The sequence below is a fragment of the Myripristis murdjan genome, chromosome 14 (assembly GCF_902150065.1).
Source record: "Myripristis murdjan chromosome 14, fMyrMur1.1, whole genome shotgun sequence".
In the NCBI taxonomy this organism is placed as follows: domain Eukaryota; kingdom Metazoa; phylum Chordata; class Actinopteri; order Holocentriformes; family Holocentridae; genus Myripristis; species Myripristis murdjan.
In genome coordinates this window covers 38342247-38361646 of record NC_043993.1, presented here as the reverse complement: position 1 = coordinate 38361646, position 19400 = coordinate 38342247, and the positions used below count along the sequence as shown (strand labels likewise).

Genomic DNA, 19400 nt, shown 5'->3' with positions numbered 1-19400 from the left:
GCGGGGGCGGGGCGGGGCCCCTGGTCCACCCTGTCACAGGAACAATGGCCTGCCCATTGTCTTACAGGCACGGCTGGCTGAGCATGGGCCGAGGCCACGGAGGGAGAGGAGCTCCATGCTGGAGCTGAGGGAGCAGACAGACAGGCTGAGGGGGGGCAGACAGACAGGCTGGCAGACAGACAGGCTGAGGAGGGGCAGACAGACAGGCTGAGGAGGGGCAGACAGACAGGCTGAGGAGGGGCAGACAGACAGGCTGAGGAGGGGCAGACAGACAGGCTGAGGGGGGGCAGACAGACAGGCTGAGGAGGGGCAGACAGACAGGCTGGCAGACAGACAGGCTGAGGAGGGGCAGACAGACAGGCTGGCAGACAGACAGGCAGGCAGACAGACAGGCAGGCAGACAGACAGGCTGGCAGACAGACAGGCTGGCAGACAGACAGGCTGGCAGACAGACAGGCTGAGGAGGGGCAGACAGACAGGCTGAGGAGGGGCAGACAGACAGGCTGGCAGACAGACAGGCTGAGGAGGGGCAGACAGACAGGCTGGCAGACAGACAGGCTGAGGAGGGGCAGACAGACAGGCTGAGGGGAGGCAGACAGACAGGCTGAGGAGGGGCAGACAGACAGGCTGGCAGACAGACAGGCTGAGGGGAGGCAGACAGACAGGCTGAGGAGGGGCAGACAGACAGGCTGGCAGACAGACAGGCAGACAGACAGGCTGAGGAGGGGCAGACAGACAGGCTGGCAGACATTCAGGCTGGCAGGCAGACAGACAGGCTGGCAGACAGACAGGCTGAGGAGGAGCAGACAAACAGGCAGGCAGACAGACAGGCTGAGGAGGGGCAGACAGACAGGCTGGCAGACAGACAGGCTGGCAGACAGACAGGCAGGCAGACAGACAGGCTGGCAGACAGACAGGCTGGCAGACAGACAGGCTGAGGAGGGGCAGACAGACAGGCTGAGGAGGGGCAGACAGACAGGCTGGCAGACAGACAGGCTGGCAGACAGACAGGCAGGCAGACAGACAGGCTGAGGAGGGGCAGACAGACAGGCTGGCAGACAGACAGACAGGCAGACAGACAGGCAGGCAGGCAGACAGACAGGCAGGCAGACAGACAGGCAGGCAGACAGACAGGGTTAAAGCTGTGTTCATGCTCGGCCTGGTTCAGACAAAGCTCAGGTCACATGTGACGACACGGCAGTGGCTGGTGTTTATTGTATGTTATTGTATGTTATGTATGTTATGTATGTTATGTATGTTATTGTATGTTATGTATGTTATTGTATGTTATGTATGTTATGTATGTTATGTATGTTATTGTATGTTATGTATGTTATTGTATGTTATGTATGTTATGTATGTTATGTATGTTATTGTATGTTATGTATGTTATTGTATGTTATTGTATGTTATGTATGTTATGTATGTTATTGTATGTTATGTATGTTATTGTATGTTATGTATGTTATTGTATGTTATGTATGTTTGAGGCGTGTGCATCCGGCTGGCCAGTGAACAGCTGATTTCATTCAAAAAGATCAAAAGCTCAATTAGCATTTTTAAAAATAATATTGTGCAGTCATTTTATATGGTGAAGTGTAAAAATGTCAAAGTGAAGCAGAGTCTAACAGTGTGATGTATTTGAGTTAAATGCATTTTTATAGTGCTGTTCTCAAAGCACTTTGCAGTGTTTGCCTCACACACACACACACACACACACACACACTCACACACACTCACACACACACACACACACACACACACACACACACTCACACACACTCACACACACACACACTCACACACACACACACTCACACACACTGATGGCAGAGGCTGCCATGCGCGGTGCCAGGCTGCCCATCAGGAGCAGTTAGGGGTTCAGTGCCTTGCTCAAGGACACTTGGCCAGGCTTTGTGGAGGAGCCGGGGATCGAGCCCCCTCCTTAGCCCCGCCAACCCGGCCACGTCAGGATGTGGGACATGTCCAGCCTTGTGCCAAGACACAGCTGAGGCAAAAAAAAAAAAAAAAAACCCTAGCCGCTGGGTTTGGGATGATGAGGCTCGTTCTGAACTGTGTGAAACAGAAACACAGAAACGTGATGCAGCACATGAAGAACCAGCAGGCGGTCCGTCAGGCCAAGGCGCTCAGCAAACAGGCCTCATCTGGGTTTTACTGGGACCAGCAGGGAGACCCAGGCGACCTGTAAAGCGGCCGAGCGGGACGTCCTGCCAGGAGGTGAGGCCTTCTGTCCGCTGATCAGCCACCTCCACCGAGAAAGCAGCAAATTAAAAACCATGTTGCTCTGAGCGCGCCGCGTAATTAACTTTAGTGATTTGGGAATTAGTGACTCACACACACACACACACACACGCGCACGCTTTCTTTGAAAAAAAAATCGTATGTCTTCTGAGGTTTGGTCGTGTTTCTGCTGAGCTGTGGTCTGGCAAAGTAAGGTGGAGAATTAAGTCGAATTAAAACGATGAAATAATAAATAAATAACCAGTTGAAATGCAGCACAGTGGGACTTTACTGACTCGACTGCACCAGCACTTTTTTTTTTTTTTTAGGGCTCGCACTTTATTGTTAACTGAGGATGTTTAATTTTACCTGACAAACAGAAGCATTCTTATTTCATTCATTCATTGAATTCTTATTCATGGTTGTTTCTTAGTGTTTTGTTGTTGTGACTGGTCTTTTGCAGGGTTTGCATGTTTCTACAAGATGAATTTCCCCTCGAATAAAAATCTGAAATCTGAATCTGAAATATATTCTCTCAAATATTTTCAATAGATAAAGGTACAGCTATATTATATATACTATTGGGCTGGTGCTGGCCAGTGGGAAAATTTTTGCCATATCACCCAACCTTTGTTGTCCGTAAACTGAATAGACCAGAATGCAGTGCGGCCTCAAGGCGTCTTTTGGGTAAAGGGACAAAAGTCATTCTAGCACTAAATGAAGTGCCGGGAGACTCACAGACTGATACTTGACAAGAGAGCGCACGAGACAAACGAACGCAAAAGCAAATCCAAAATTCAAAAACGTGTTGCAGTGGGAGAATGGCGTCTCCTGCGCCAAGACGCAGACCGCCTCCCTCCGGTCCAGCATGGCCGCTCCAGCATGGCCGGGGAAGGAGCTGGCAGGCGGCTCAGCGTCGGGCTCGCTGCATTCCTGCGACGGTGCCGAGGGAACAGATTTTCTGGCCGGGACGGGGTGTTGTGGTTACAACTGGCAGGGCGGCGGAGGGAGGGGAGCGGTGCCATGAGCACAAGAAGCCTTTTCTCCTTCCTTCTGCTAACATGGCAGCCGGACTCAAGGTTAGTCTGGGAAGACGCTCCGTCCTCTGCCAACACACAGGCAGGCAGCTCGCACTGTGTGTGTGTGTGTGTGTGTGTGTGTGTGTGTAGGGGGAGGATGAAGTGTGGGGTTAAGATCAGAATCAGAAATAACAAAGAGCTGCGACTGGTTCACGGTGATGAGTCCAGGTCTGGGCTGAGTCATGTGACGTCCTGGCAGGTCCAGCAGGACCACCTGTGATGAATGATGGGCGTGGCTCACCTGGGGCAGCGAGCACCTGAGCCTGTGAGTGGGCCGGCCCGGGTTCGAGTCCGGCCCGGCCCCTTGGCTGCCTGTCAGCCCCCCTGTCTGTCCTCACTGTCAGCTCCCTGTGGAAGTGGAATATATGTACATGCTTTCCCTGGATCAGGAGTGATGTGCCATATATGTGACATACAAGCTGATACATAACTATCACACACAAACGCCCTCTGGATATACAGCATGCTTACAGACGTTTATAACATCAATGGACTACCCACAGCACAATTTTTATATGCACATATATTAAAAAATACCTCTGTGCTGAATTCTTATATGGTATTATATGTTGACACCATATATGTTAACAATATATATTTAATTTATATATACATATATAGCGTTATAACATGTATGTATAGGTACATATATTAAAAAATATCTAAATGATGAATTTTTTTATGATATTATATGTTGACACCATATACGTTAACAATATATATTTAATTTATATATACATATATAGCGTTATAACATGTATGTATAGGTACATATATTAAAAAATATCTAAATGATGAATTTTTATATGGTATTATATGTTGACACCATGTATGTTAACAATATATATTTAATTTATATATACATATATAGTGTTATAACATGTATGTATAGGTACATATATTAAAAAATATCTAAATGATGAATTTTTATATGGTATATGTTGACACCATATACGTTAACAATATATATTTAATTTATATATACATATATAGTGTTATAACATGTATGTATAGGTACATATATTAAAAAAATATCTAAATGATGAATTTTTATATGGTATTATATGTTGACACCATATACGTTAACAATATATATTTAATTTATATATACATATATAGTGTTATAACATGTATGTATAGGTACATATATTAAAAAATATCTAAATGATGAATTTTTATATGGTATTATATGTTGACACCATATATGTTAACAATATATATTTAATTTATATATGCATGTTTGTTAAAAAAACATATTTCAACATATTTCTAATAGCTTTCATACATCATTTGCACATATATATTTAATAATATAAGCCACAGGTATATATCATCATGTGTGATATATATGCAGAAAAATGTATTATACATACATAAACAAACACGTTTGTATGGGTCTGACACGTCACTATAACATATTGTTCATCTACAGTTTGTACATGTATGAACTGATGTGTCCTCTGTGTGTGTGTGTGTGTGTGTGTGTGTGTGTGTGTGTGTGCTGTATGTCTTCCAGCCTGGGCCAAGGTGGATCTGGCCGTGGATGACAGCGTGGAGGTCTACCTGGGCGACTCGGCTCAGATCTCCTGCCAGTACAACTTCTCTGCCGCCAGCCAGCCCAGCGTGGTCATGATCCAGTGGTTTGTGGTGAGTACGGCCCCGCCTGGCCACGCCCCCACCTGGCCACGCCTCCACCTGGCCACGCCTCCACCTGGCAGCGGCCGACACAGAGAGGCAGATGAGTGCAGCCGCTCTGGCCTGGCTCTCTGCTCTGCTGCTAACCCTGTGCTGTGTTAAATCAAACGACATGCGTATCACTCTAATTACAGTGTCTCTTCAAAAGCTGTTTCAAGAGCCACCAGCCGCATTTTCTGTCATTTATGCCATAATACTACAATTAAAATGTGAACCTGAGCAAACATATAGATATACGTTATATATAGATACGTTATAGATATAAAACAAATTTCCAGGACAGAATAATAAAGAGTAATAATACAGAGGGAGCTCACGTAGCTGTGTAAAACACAGTAATGTCAGTACAGCAGCTTTCTACATGCTCACCTTTAAGGGCAGAAAGGACGGCGTTAGAGGAGGCGAGCGCCGAGCAGCTCGCACGTTGCACAAAGTCGCACAAAGCGCTGTACGATTAAAAAATGAGTTAAAACAACAGAGTCTGGGATTTGTGCAAAGTGAGATTTGTGCCTCAGTTTGGTGGTTTTATTGACGGGAGCAGCCGGAGAGTCTTACCTCCCCTCAGCATGGCCGACCGCTGACTGAGGAGACAAGCACCAGTCCACAGGAAGAGGCAGAGGTTATCAAAATAAAAGCTCCCCAAAAGGCACAGAAATGAAAACAGGTAGATCCACGGGAGAACGCACCCATCCAGTGGTGTTTGCTGTAATACTGCCTTTCTTAAATGGCATGAATAAAATATTTTTCTTCCATCACTCTTGGTTTTATTGGATTGTTAAAAAGTTCCCGTTTTTTTGTGTCACCCTGTACATGCTGTATCACCCCGTGTTGTTGAATATGGGACTGCAGCGCCACAGTGTGGTGATGCAGGGGCACCCAGGGCGGCATGGTGCATCGTTTTAGCTCTGACGCTGTAATGCACCTGTGTGCTGCAGTCACCAGGACCAACAGGGCAGATTACCTGAACACATCACCCCACGGTGTTTTGATTCAACATACAAGTCATTTGTCATTGTCCAAGGTTTAGGGTTAGAAGATATAACAGAATTATGGGGGTGGGGGTGGTGGTGCAGAGGGCCGAGCCACGTCTGGTAGAGGTACGATTTTTTTAAACTTTCTTTTAACGGACCCAATTGATGAAAACTTTGATTTAATTATGAAATTCCCTGTATTATTATTATTTTTTCAGATAAAAAAACATATTTCAGTGTCAGTTTTTTCAGATATCTTGCAGCCCCAGTGGAACCAAAATGTGGTACGGTGAGCGTAGTCGTGCCACTTTGGAAACTGTGGAGCTGGAAGGACGTCGAAAGTGAAACCAAAACAAATGCGTTGCTGTTCTTCCCTGAAAACATTTTCCCAGCTTTGGATCTCGTCTCTAAACGGTTTTGCCTTCCGTCCTGTAGCTGCTTCATTCAGTCTGGAGCCGTGACGCCGCTGAAGGCAGCACACAGGCGGTTTCAGGCGGTAAATGTAACCCCGTGATGGAGGACGAGCTGAATCTGAGGCTCGGGTCGGGGTCGGACACAAAAAAAAAAAAAAGTGTGTTAGGCGAGGGATGATGGACACTGACATTGGATGGAATCAGTCTTTGATTTCTTGATGGATTTCTTGATGGTTTTGATCACTGCACCGTATCGATATACTAGCAAACAGATAAACAGGTTTAACCCCAAAGTACTAATGATCAGACAAATGGTGAACGTACTTTAAGCGTATCATCTCCGTGTCCCCCTCCAGAGAGCCGTAGGTAACAGCTCACGGATGCGGATTTTCTACGGCGATGACAGCCAGCAGATGGTGGATGACAACACGCCCTACAGCGGGCGCATCGCCGTGACCTCAGACCAGCAGGCGAGTCTGCTCGCCATCCAGGACGTCCGGCTTTCTGACGAGAGGGAGTTCTTCTGCCAGGTCAACGGGCTCGCTGCCGGCAACGCCGAGGGCAAGACGCACCTCAGAGTGTTTGGTAAAGAGGCTCACCTTTGGGTTTTAACCTTTCTTCAGCCGGGGTGTTGCTTCTCAGTGTTTTTCAGCAACACCCACGTTTTCCTGCCAGTCCAGGATTCAAACTGGCAAGCCTGCTTCCCTGACATCTGCCCCACATAGCCTATCAGGAGCATTAAGAACAACCCTGTAGTAACACAGTGTTGATCTTTCTCTTTAATGGCTTTTTTTAAAAAATAGGGTTAGGATAGGAGGATTTATTCAGCCTGTTCATGCACTGTGCAGTGGTTTCCAGCTGCACACAGGGCCCCGTCACCAATCACCTTCACTTGCCATGAAAACAGAAAGTTGTTCAAAACAGTACGCCAAAATCCCAAATTTAATATCACGATATCGTCCCACCCAATTCTTGCGACAGACGTCTTTATTTTTCCTTTAACGTGCAGCGGTCTGAACTTATGAATAAATATGGACTGACAGGCTGATATGAACTGTTGAATTCAAATAGAAAAACAAGAACTTTTAACTTGAAACAGAAAAAGGTTGTTATCGTGGACTGAATGGGTTTTCCTGCTCCTCCAGCTCCTCCAGAGGCTCCAGTGATCGAAGGCGTCCTGACTGGGATTTCTGTGACCAACGAGCTGCCGTCCAAGGTGGGTCCATGTCCAGGTGGCGTTTCCCATTCATTGTGTATGCAGGCCGCTGTGCGATGCATTCTGGTAGCGCTGCATTGCATTTTGAGAGACGGCCGTCATGTTGGCGTCGCCTCATTTGCATCAAGTTGAGGTCTAGGCTGGTTTATGCAAAATTCGGGGTTAAGGTGCGACTCACCGCCACCGGAAACTCCCACAAAACATTTAAATCAGCCGGCAGACAGACTGAGCAGCTGCAGGGATTATTTCGGTGAACTGTTTTCATACTGTCAAAGAAAGTTTCCAAAAGAGTAGTTTTTATTTATATATTTAATTTCATTTATGAATAGGGTGACCACCTGCTAATAAGCCCAATGGGGGACAAGGGGTATGATTCTGAGGGACAATGTGGGACACCGCCCGGCGTGGCGGCGCCCCCACCTGGAGGGCCGACTCACCGATACCGGTTTACCGATTTCTAGCAGATACCACTTTACATGGTATATTAATGTTGCCCTGTTCCCCTAACATATGTAACTGCTGCTGTATGCTCATGAATAGGCCACCCTTGTTAATGAGCCCTTAGCTTTCAATATGTTTTTTTTTTTTAATAAAAGATATTCATAATATTTTAAACATTTCAATTAATTGACAGATGAACTTCCACTTAAGATTTCTTTTTATTTAAAGTGAATGAATTGCAATGGAAAATATAAATAAAATTAAATAGCTTATAACAGTGTTAATTTCGTCGGTTATTTTTCAATTTAATTTTAGTCTGAGTCTTGTGTCAAATGCCCTTATTAGTTTTAGTCATATTTAGTCAACTTGAATTCTTTTTTGTTTAGTCACATTTTAGTCGATGAAAAGTCTTGTAAAGTATTTTAGTCTAGTTTCAGTCGACTAAATTACAAAGTATTTTAGTCTAGTTTTAGTCAGTAGTCTTTTTTTAGTCTTTGACCTGCATCATGTTGGCTTTTTTTTAATTTAACAACATGTTAAATTATTATTATTATTTTAAAAATGTAAATTGCTTATCAAATAGCCCTAACAATTCAGCTACCAATGAATGAGCAGTAGTATGCAACCCCGTTGGCTGCGGCAGCTGTTTGATGGTAAAGGTGTCCTTGTGGATCTTCTCCCAGGTTGCATCCTGCGAGGCCCGGAACGGCTTCCCGAAGCCCAACATCACCTGGTACAGGAACAGCACGCCGCTGCTGCCGGCACAAGGACGTGAGTACAGCTGTGCACATACCTGAGCATACCTGAGCAACACTCTGATAAAACACTCTGGAAGGTAGTTTCAGCATCTTGTTGGTTATTAAGTAAATACTTTGTTGCGATGTCATTTCAAATCTCAGTTTTTTTGCAGGATGGTTTTGAATCGGGATTCAATCGGCATGAATGTTAAAATCATTGATGCCAAAGCTCAGCCACTGTGACTCATGCAAACAGTAATGACATATTTTGTACTGAGGTTGGATATAAAACCTTTTGTGTTCCTGCTCTGTGGCCTGGTTTCTCCATCTCATCCCTGCTGTGCTCAGAAATGAAAAAAATAAAGAAGCCAGCGTATGGGCTTGTTGTGTCAGGAGTCCAGTTTCCTGACTTCCCACTGACTGAAGTGAAAAATGTGAGGATCGAGTCTCATTTGAATATTCAAAGCAAACCAAATTGTCACTGATGCTCAGGAAGTAATCGCAGATTAAATCCAGCAGCGTGCCCTGAACAGACAGGGAGCTCAGATGGAGTCCTGATCTGCTCGGGAGCTTTCACTCCGTCTCCTTCCTTCTTACCTGGAGAATCCTCCATTAGAACAGCAGCCCACCAAGGTGAGACACACCTGGCTGTTAAAGGGGACGGGAGACGGCCTCTGATTGGTTCACTGCAGGTTACACCCAAAACACAGCCAGGATTCATGAGGAGACTCAGGACGAGCCTTTAGAGCCTGGAGCCTGGAGGAACCAGCCTTTAGTCCAGCAGCAGAGAGCAGGAGCTCAGAGGGTTAAAACAGAGCGCAGCATCTTTTGCCTCTCTTGCCTCTAAAAACATCACAGACCAGTCAGTTTGGCAAACTTGAGCATGCTTTGCCCACTTTATTGACACCATGTGACAGGATTTCTGGGTAATGAAGTCTTGGCACTGCCATGTGGGGCCTCCACTGTGCAAAAAAATGCTTTGCACAGCTTTAAATGTCACACCAGTATTACATTTCTATGTTCTTAAATTCCCCAGATGTGAACGTGTTGACCCTGGTGACCCGCGAGTCCAACGGCTTCTACTCCGTCCAGAGCACGCTGGAGTACAAGGTGCTGAAGGAGGACAAGGACGCTCAGTTCGTCTGCGAGGTCAGCTTCTCCGTCCCCGGAGCCGTCAGGACAGCCGAGTCCAAGGCCGTCAACCTCACCATTTACTGTAAGTTCACCTGGAGCTGCTAACCCTAACCCTAACCCAGCAGCACGTCATCTCACAACTTAGAAATGCTCACATGTTTAAGTTTATTTATTGATAGAAAAGTTACAAACCAAAAATGAACTGCATCTGCTGTTTTGGCAAGAATGGATTGTATTCACTGCAAGAACGCAAAATCTTACCTAGATTGTTTGTCTTATTTCAAGTCAAAAATGTCTTATTTCTAGTCAAAATATCTCATTACACTTAAAATAAGACATGATCACTTCAGAAGTAACTTGTTTTTAGACAATTTTCACTTGTTTCAAGTGAAAATTCACTTGAAACAAGTGAAAATTCACTTGAAACAAGTGAAAATTTGCTTGAAACAAGTGAAAATTTGCTTGTTTCATTGGCAAAATTTGCCAGTGGAAAAAGTGAAAATTCACTCGAAATAAGTGAAAATTAGCTAGAAACAAGAAACAAATTTTGCCAATGAAACAAGCAAATTTTCACTTGAAACAAGAGACAATTGTCTAAAAACAAGTGACTTCTGAGGTGATCATGTCTTATTTTAAGTGTAATGAGATATTTTGACTTGAAATAAGACAAATAATCTTGGTAAGATTTTGAGTTTTTGCAGTGTTAGTGAATGGAGGTAGAGGGAGAAGCACAGGTTGATAGGTCATGTGTATCAGGCTACGCCGTCTGTGCCCGTCTCCTGAGCCTGTAAACCAACAATACTTGCTGCAGTGCCATTTATAAAATAACTGTAACACCATGCAAATGTCACTGATGCTGTTTGACTTCAAGCTGTGAGCAGCCATTAGCATTTCTCTCAAAAGGCACAATGATTTCTCAGTTGGTCTGTCGCTGTTTAAACCCGTTTAAGAACAAACACTGTGACAAACCAGAGCCAAAACCCAGCCTCTGCTGTCAGCGCTCACTGTGTGTGTGTGTGTGTGTGTGTGTGTGTGTGTGTTCAGATCCCACCACCATGGTGGAGCTGTGGAAGGAGTCGCCTCAGGGTTTGGTCAAAGAGGGGGACACTGTGGAGCTGCGTTGCCAGGGCGACGGCAACCCCCCGCCACCCTTCGTTTTCAGCAGAGAACAAGTAAGAATGCAGAGGCTCTGTGTTTTTCCCGGTTGTCCGTGCGGACTCGTGGACGTGGTTTCTCAGGAGCGGCGCGGAGGACTTCCTTCAGATTCGGCACGAGCGTCCACACGGACTGAAGGAGGGGCTGATGAGGTTTTGGCGGTCAGAAGTAAAGGTCACCGCGACCTCACAGAGCACATCTCTGGCCATAACGCAGCAACTCTCCCACTAATTATGACAGTTTCACACAAAGGTCAAATAGGATAAAATGATGAAGTCATGACATTTTAAATCCAAAAGGTCAGAGGTCACATTCACTGTGAAATCATAATTGTCTGCAAAAAAAAAACACACTCCATAACTCCATAACTCACTTGACTTCCTCTCCCTGGATGACAACCAGGACAGGGACTCGACTTCCTCACCGGGTCTGCTGAGTCACATTATTCATTATATATTTAACAGTTAGCTTGTTTTCATTAAATTCCTTCAAACTCTTTACCACAAATTGTATGAGTCTGGACCTAAATGGTATAAACTGCAGCATCCCCTGTGTACTGAGTGTGGTTTGTGTGCGGACCCGGGCCCTAAAGCTCCCAGAGGCCGACATGGTGGGAATGCGTTTGATAAGCGGAGCTCACAGGACCCCATGGAGGAGGCGGTGCATGAGGTCTCTGTCAGGATCTGTGACCCTGCAGATCCAGGCTGAGCTGTGTCGGGGCCTCTGACATCCAACTGACAGGCCTCATGGGCTGGACGCATTCCCACACACACACACACACACACACATGCATTGTGTGTGTGGTGTCTGGCTCCAGCTTTTGCCCCCTAATTATTCAGCACCCTGACTGTGTGAAGTGACAGAGGGACACTGATGTGCCTGTTGTTTTATTTCTCCGTCAGAATCAAATATAATTACAACATAAAGCACATGAGCAGGAAGAAGAAATAATTATTTGCTTCACTCTGACACAACGTGCCTTTGTTTGTTTGTCTGCATCGCTTAAAGATTAATGTCAGGATGTGGTTTCTACACTGCAAAACCTCAAAATCTTACCAAGAGTATTTGTCTTATTTCAAGTCAAAAATGTCTTATTTCTAGTCAAAATATCTCATTACACTTAAAATAAGACATGATCACCTCAGAAGTAACTTGTTTTCCACCCTCGTTGCCACCCCAATTTCAGACAATTTATTTATGTATTTTTTAATTGTGGCTGTTCGGAAACTCGCTGTTACGAGACTCAAATGTCCGAGTGCAAGTAAATGCAGCAAAAGATGACACTCCCACTATTTAAGGGGTTGATAAATAAATAAATAAATAAATAAATAAATATTTCTAATGCCACCTTTTGGTTTTCTATTCAATGCTTTACTCATGTTTTTCAGTTAAAATATCCTCATTTGGGGGTTTTCCAAGCAAATACTGATATATGGGATGGTTTGGTATTAAATCAGCATATGTATTTCTGCCACCCCTTAAAGTCTCCATGCCACCCTCTTGCCACCCCATGAATACTTGTCTAGATCCGCCCCTGCGTTATGTTGACATGATATCAGCAAATCAGTGTTTTGTTTTTTTTTCTGCCAGGATCCGGCTGTGGACCTGGAGAGCCGAGGCAACGTGCTGATGCTGTCGGCGGTGTCGCGGAAAGACAGCGGCGTGTATCGGTGTCGCCCCCTGGATGTGGAGCCCCTCGCCGAGGTCACGGGGGACGTGCAGCTCACCGTGCACTGTGAGTCCCTGCTGGGCGGCGGTCAGCGGGCGGGGCAGCGTGGCGTCCAGGAGGGGGGAGATGAGCTCTCTGCTACTTTATTTTATTTGATCAGAGTTTCCCATCGACACTGCAAAAACACAAAATCTTACCAAGATTATTTGTCTTATTTCAAGTCAAAAATGTCTTATTTCTAGTCAAAATATCTCATTACACTTAAAATAAGACATGATCAGCTCAGAAGTCACTTGTTTTTAGACAATTGTCTCTTCATTGGCAAAATTTGTTTCTTGTTTCTAGCTAATTTTCACTTGTTTCAAGTGAATTTTCACTTGAAATAAGTGAAAATTGTCTAAAAACAAGTTACTTCTGAGGTGATCATGTCTTATTTTAAGTGTAATGAGATATTTTGACTAGAAATAAGACATTTTGACTTGAAATAAGACAAATAATCTTGGTAAGATTTTGAGTTTTTGCAGTGCATGACCTTCTCTAGAGGCGTGTATCGCTGTGTTTGTGAGCAGTGTGTGACCTTGTGAGCGGTGTGTGACCTTGTGCCTCGCTGTGCTCAGACCTGGACCCCGCCGTGGTCGTGCCCAAAGACTCGGAGGTCATGTTTAAAGGAGAGAGTCTGACAGCGACCTGCAACGCCCTGTCCTCGCTGAAAACCTCCACGGTCTGGTACAAGGTGGGTTTCTGACGTGAGGCCTGTGGCCGCTGCAGCTGTAAGTAGAGACAGGAAACAGTAAAGGAGAACAAAATCCAATCAGGACCAAGTCAGCCTGTATCAGCCCGTTCATGAATTAGTGAAGAGCTTCAGTCTCCCACACTCTTTCACAAGGTGAGGGTTACAGTTAGAATACTCACTTTGGTTTTCTTTTGTAAATTGATTTTTTTGTCTGTTTGGTGTAAGAAACAGGCAAATTTAAATATAAAATACAACGTATCAGAACAAAGTAAGGCCTGTAGCTTCAGTACAAAGCCATTAGTATTGGCCTTCAGACAGTTAAATTGGATTAATTAAAATGTTAAATTATGCAACTGAAAGTGGAAAAAGAGTGAAAAGGCAATCTGTGAAAGATTCTAGTACATGTACAGGATTTGCAGCAAAAGAGGGAGAGAGAGAGAGAGAGATGCAGATTTGTAGATTATTCATTTATAAATAATTTAACTATAAACAGTTTGCTGCTTTAAAATACATAGAAGTGTCATGTTTAGCTGTTACAATCAGCCAGTCGTCTGTCATCTGTTTAGAAAATAAAAATAAATCACCACGAGGACGAGGTTATTCAAATATAAACAGTGACGGTGCAATATATTGTGTGTATATTGTATATTGTATGTAACACCCATGCCAACGCACTGCAAAAACGCAAAATCTTACCAAGATTATTTGTCTTATTTTAAGTCAAAAATGTCTTATTCCTAGTCAAAATATCTCATTACACTTAAAATAAGACATGATCACCTCAGAAGTCACTTGTTTTTGGACAATTTTCACTTGTTTCAAGTGAAAATTCACTTGAAACAAGTGAAAATTTGCTTGTTTCATTGGCAAAATTTGCCAGTGGAAAAAGTGAAAATTCACTTGAAATAAGTGAAAATTTGCTAGAAACAAGAAACAAATTTTGCCAATGAAACAAACAAATTTTAACTTGTTTCAAGCAAATTTTCACTTGAAACAAGAGACAATTGTCTAAAAACAATTTACTTCTGAGGTGATCATGTCTTATTTTAAGTGTAATGAGATATTTTGACTAGTAATAAGACATTTTTGACTTGAAATAAGACAAATAATCTTCATTTGAAACAGACATATTCATTTTCATCCGTAAAGGGAGCAGGAATGAGCCTTACCACAGATCTCTGACCAGTCCCACATGCCTTTATGGCTTTTGTTTGCATTCCCTGGTTCTGTGTCTACATGCGTGTTGCACCTTGGTGTGTGTGTGTGTGTTTGTGTGTGAGTGCAGGATGGGAAGCAGGTGGGCACGGGAAACACGCTGCTCCTGCAGGACGCCACCTACGAAACCACAGGGGAGTATGTGTGTGAGGTGACCGTCCCCTCCCTGCCGGCCCTGCACACCAGCGGCTTCGTTCACATCATCGTCCAAGGTCGGTCACGCCAGCAGACGCTTTAAATAACACTCTCCTTTCTGGAAAAATAAATAATAAATCCCATCTTATTGGCTTTGAGTGTCTGAACCCGACACAAGACAGGAGCACAGCGACCGAGCCCGACCTGAACCCGACAGGCGTTCTTTTATTTGTGTCTGAACCCGACCCGAGCCCCAGATTTTGCTCGTCCTCCATCGCGAGGTGACATTTACCGCCTGAAATATCCTGCATGTCACCTTCAGCGCTGTCACGTAAACTAGTCCAGTCATTTTAAGCCAAATAAGGGGTCAACGTCAAACAAATTGCAAGAGAAGCAAACTCAACTGATTTTGTATCCTCAGTTTGTCCTGAGTGAGGGAAGAAAAGCCCTGAAGAATCCCACTGGGGGAAAGTTTCAAAAAAGACCAAAATACAGCCCATTCAAACGCCTATTCACTTTTTTCCTCATGTGAATAGGGTAAAAATTTTAACCTTTAGGTATCACCATGAAAATTGCTGAGTTGATTACTTACCTTAAGACAAATAAAAAATGTATTGCAAGTTTTTTTAAATTGTTTAGTAACATGAGCTAATTTGCATACATTTGCATAAACTCCACAGCTTTACTACAGAGGGCATATAAAGTGGCCCTCTTATGATACTAGCATGAAAATGGGGACGAGTTGTCTCCATGGGTCACTTGACAAGTAATCACTTAGAAATTTCAAAATGGCTGCCATTTTTCAAGATTGCTACCACCTTAGTGGAGCAGTTATGACATGCTGCAATGATAATCACTAAAGACTGGTTTGAAGTTCCTTCTTCCTTAATGTTCATTGGCAGCCTAAATGGGTTCCATTCAGATCTTAATGTTTAGTATTTGACTGTTACATGTCAACAGGATTGATTATGAGATTTTCACCTGGCTATACCCAAAGTTTATATCTGTTGTAGCATTTATGCAAATTAGTGTGTACAGAATTCAAATATGCACCATTTGCTCATGTCAATAAACAATTTCAACAAACTTGCAATACATTTTTTATTTGTCTTAAGGTAAGTAATCAACTCAGCAATTTTCATGTTGATACCTAAAGGTTAAAATTTTTACCCTTTTCACATGAAAAAAAAAGTTAATAGGCGTTTGAATGGGCTGTATTTTGGTCTTTTTTGAAACTTTCCCCCAGTGGGATTCTTCGGAGCTTTTTTTCTCTCACTCAGGACAGACTGAGGATACAAAATCAGTTGAGTTTGTTTCTGTTGCAATTTGTTTGACCTTGAGTCATAAAATGACTGGACTAAACTCCAGCACAACACAGGGAGTTGCCCAGAACAGACAGCAGGTCCATCATTTTTCACTAAAATGACACCAACGTGACTGAACCCAAATATAATCTCTGAATTTTTGTTTGCCGTGTTGTATTTAGGTTGGGCTGGGTTTATTTGGGTTGTTAAACGTGACTTCAATCCGGTGTCAGGCAGGCATGTCAGTAGCAAAGAAAGTTAAAGTTTTTTTTTTTTTTTGTGATTTTGTCTGATCACAAGACGTGCAGATTCCCTTTTTTCTGCCCTGAGCTGTGAGTGTGTGTGTGCTCCAGGTGCGCCCCATATGCACGATATGGACCGGGAGGTGGAGCTGGAGGAGGCCACCGGCAGGCTGGTCAACCTGAGCTGTGAAGCCCACGGCCACCCGCTGCCCAGCATCTCCTGGAGCATCGTCGGCAGCCAGGTACCACCAGCCACGCCCCTCACGCTCCGAGCCGCTGGGAGGATTAGTCTGTACAGGCTGCGCACCATGTACTCCATGTACCTGTACTCCATGTACCTGTACTCCATGTACCTGTACTCTACCATGACCACTCAGACCTGAGTCTGCACTCCGTACTGCAAGTTTAAAAATGGATGCAAGGCTCGATTTGTCATGCTGTCATGCTGACTCTGGCCGACTCTGGATATGAATAATAATAATAATAATAATAATAAAACTTTATTTGTATAGCAGCTTTCATACAAGAATTGCAGCTCAAAGCGCTTCACAATAGAAAGAAGAACATTTGAAACACATTAAATAAAACATTAAAAACAGCACAGGGTGGAATTAAAAAAGGAAAAGGCTAAAGACGAGAACTTTGAAATAAAACAGAAGATGCAAATAAAACAATAAAAGACAACAGTGTGGAATAAAATTAAAGGCTAAAGTGAAAAGGTGGGTCTTTAATCTTCTTTTAAAGATGTCTAGTGAGCTGGCTTCCCTGATGTCTAAAGGTAGTGTGTTCCAAAGCTTAGGGGCGTAAGTAATAAAGGCGGCATCCCCAATTTTCTTTCGACTGTTGTTGGGAACCAATAAGCAGCAGACGATCACAGTGTTCTTTGGGGTGCACAGCCAATAAAGGAGTTGGCAATGTAGCTCGGTCCCAGCCCATGAAGTGCTTTATATACAAGTAGGAGAACCTTAAAGTCAACTCTACACTGCAAAAACTCAAAATCTTACCAAGATTATTTGTCTTATTTCAAGTCAAAAATGTCTTATTTCAAGTCAAAATATCTCATTACACTTAAAATAAGACATGATCACCTCAGAAGTAAATTGTTTTTAGACAGTTGTCTCTTGTTTCAAGTGAAAATTTGCTTGTTTCATTGGCAAAATTTGTCTCTTGTTTCTAGCTAATTTTCACTTATTTCAAGTGAATTTTCACTAGTTTCAAGTGAAAATTTGCTTGATTGTCGCTTTGATTGTCCAAAAACAAGTTTCTTCTGAGGTGATCATGTCTTATTTTAAGTGTAATGAGATATTTTGACTAGAAATAAGACATTTTTGACTTGAAATAAGACAAATAATCTTGGCAAGATTTTGCGTTTTTGCAGTGTAAATGTTACAGGGAGCCGGTGTAGGGCAGCTCAGACTGGACTAACATGCTCTCTCTTCCTGGTTCTGGTTAATATGAGAATATTAAGAGTCGGGCACAGCCCTGGCTTTATCTGTTATGTGAAAATGTAGATTGCATTCATACTGACAAAGTGTGTGTGTGTGTGTGTGTGTGTGTGTGTGTGTGTGTGTGTGTCTTTCCAGGGCTGGCACGAGGTGGTGAGCAAGGCGAACGAGCACACGGCACACAGCGTGGTGTCGGTCAAAGTAACCTCAGACATCAGCGCTCTGTGCAACGCGTCCAATGACATGGGCACCGAGATCAAGGCTTTCAGCATCAAAGCCAGTAAGAGCCTCTCTCTCAACCCGTCTGCAGTGGAGTATAGATCTGGGTTTGGAAGTTACTAACAGCCAATTTTTGATCTTGTCTTTGTCACTAAATAGAGGTTGAGATATCCTGTTATTCAGAATCCCCTACTGTACGTGACTCGAATACACTGCAGTGCACAGCTGGCATATTCAGGACACCCTTGACCAAACCCAACCTCCCCAAATCTCTGATAATAAACACAGTTTTTAGCTTCACAAATGTATGAGTTCAGTTTCACATGAGCCTTTTGACAGTAAATCCTCTGAACACTGCAAAAACTCAAAATCTTACCAAGATTATTTGTCTTATTTCAAGTCAAAAATGTCTTATTTCTAGTCAAAATATCTCATTACACTTAAAATAAGACATGATCACCTCAGAAATAACTTGTTTTTAGACAATTTTCACTTGTTTCAAGTGAAAATTCACTTGAAACAAGTGAAAATTTGCTTGTTTCATTGGCAAAATGTGCCAGTGGAAAAAGTGAAAATTCACTTGAAATAAGGGAAAATTCGCTAGAAACAAGCAACAAATTTTGCCAATGAAACAAGCAAATTTTCACTTGAAACAAGAGACAGTTGTCTAAAAACAAGTGACTTCTGAGGTGATCATGTCTTATTTTAAGTGTAATGAGATATTTTGACTAGGAATAAGACATTTTTGACTTGAAATAAGACAAATAATCTTGGTAAGATTTTGCGTTTTTGCAGTGAAATTTGAGTTGCAAGGCTGGAAGCTGCATCAAAGAGCTACAAATATGAGAACATATACGCTAAAAAAATAAAAAAAAATAAAAATAAATCCCCTGCAGACAGATGGTAGTGAGTAAGCGCTGCTCCCCTCACAGCTACTGAGGAATATGAGAATGTGAAGGGTTTCTGAAGCAATGGAGATCAAATGAATGTGTGTGTGCAGTGTATTTGGGACATGGAAGCACTCTACTAAGTGTTCTTCTACTTGTTCACAGTTCCCATGGTCACTTCAACAGCTCCCTTCTCTCCTGGTAAGACCGTTGCCCTCCAACGTCGCTCTCTCTCTTTACTAAAGCAACCTCTTCCCCTCTTTCATTTCAATCAGTTCCAGTTGCAAAAACACTTTGATTTCCCTCTCTGTCTCACGTGTCGTCTCTTTTAATGAAGTTTGTGTGTCTGACAGTGAAGGGTTGAAGGACACGGCGCTTTAAATTATTCATGATTTTCATATAAACACTGTATGCAGCCGCACTGTCTGTGGCTCGCTGGCTGCTGTTCTCGATAGCCTTTGGGTACATT

The 19400-nt window shown here is 43.3% G+C and overlaps 1 protein-coding gene across 2 annotated transcripts in view; it reads left to right on the top strand.

Annotated features, from left to right (window-relative positions):
• Nucleotides 1-19400, top strand: part of mcama (melanoma cell adhesion molecule a) — a 65631-nt gene that overhangs the window by 38785 nt on the left and 7446 nt on the right. For both annotated transcript variants that reach the window (XM_030069180.1, XM_030069181.1), the window contains exons 2-13: nucleotides 4837-4967; nucleotides 6756-6984; nucleotides 7545-7615; nucleotides 8740-8827; nucleotides 9830-10009; nucleotides 10972-11099; nucleotides 12673-12817; nucleotides 13369-13484; nucleotides 14770-14911; nucleotides 16492-16622; nucleotides 17964-18105; nucleotides 19097-19132. In XM_030069180.1, the coding sequence (XP_029925040.1) occupies nucleotides 4837-4967; nucleotides 6756-6984; nucleotides 7545-7615; nucleotides 8740-8827; nucleotides 9830-10009; nucleotides 10972-11099; nucleotides 12673-12817; nucleotides 13369-13484; nucleotides 14770-14911; nucleotides 16492-16622; nucleotides 17964-18105; nucleotides 19097-19132 (1539 nt within the window). The remainder of the gene's footprint in view (nucleotides 1-4836; nucleotides 4968-6755; nucleotides 6985-7544; nucleotides 7616-8739; nucleotides 8828-9829; nucleotides 10010-10971; nucleotides 11100-12672; nucleotides 12818-13368; nucleotides 13485-14769; nucleotides 14912-16491; nucleotides 16623-17963; nucleotides 18106-19096; nucleotides 19133-19400) is intronic.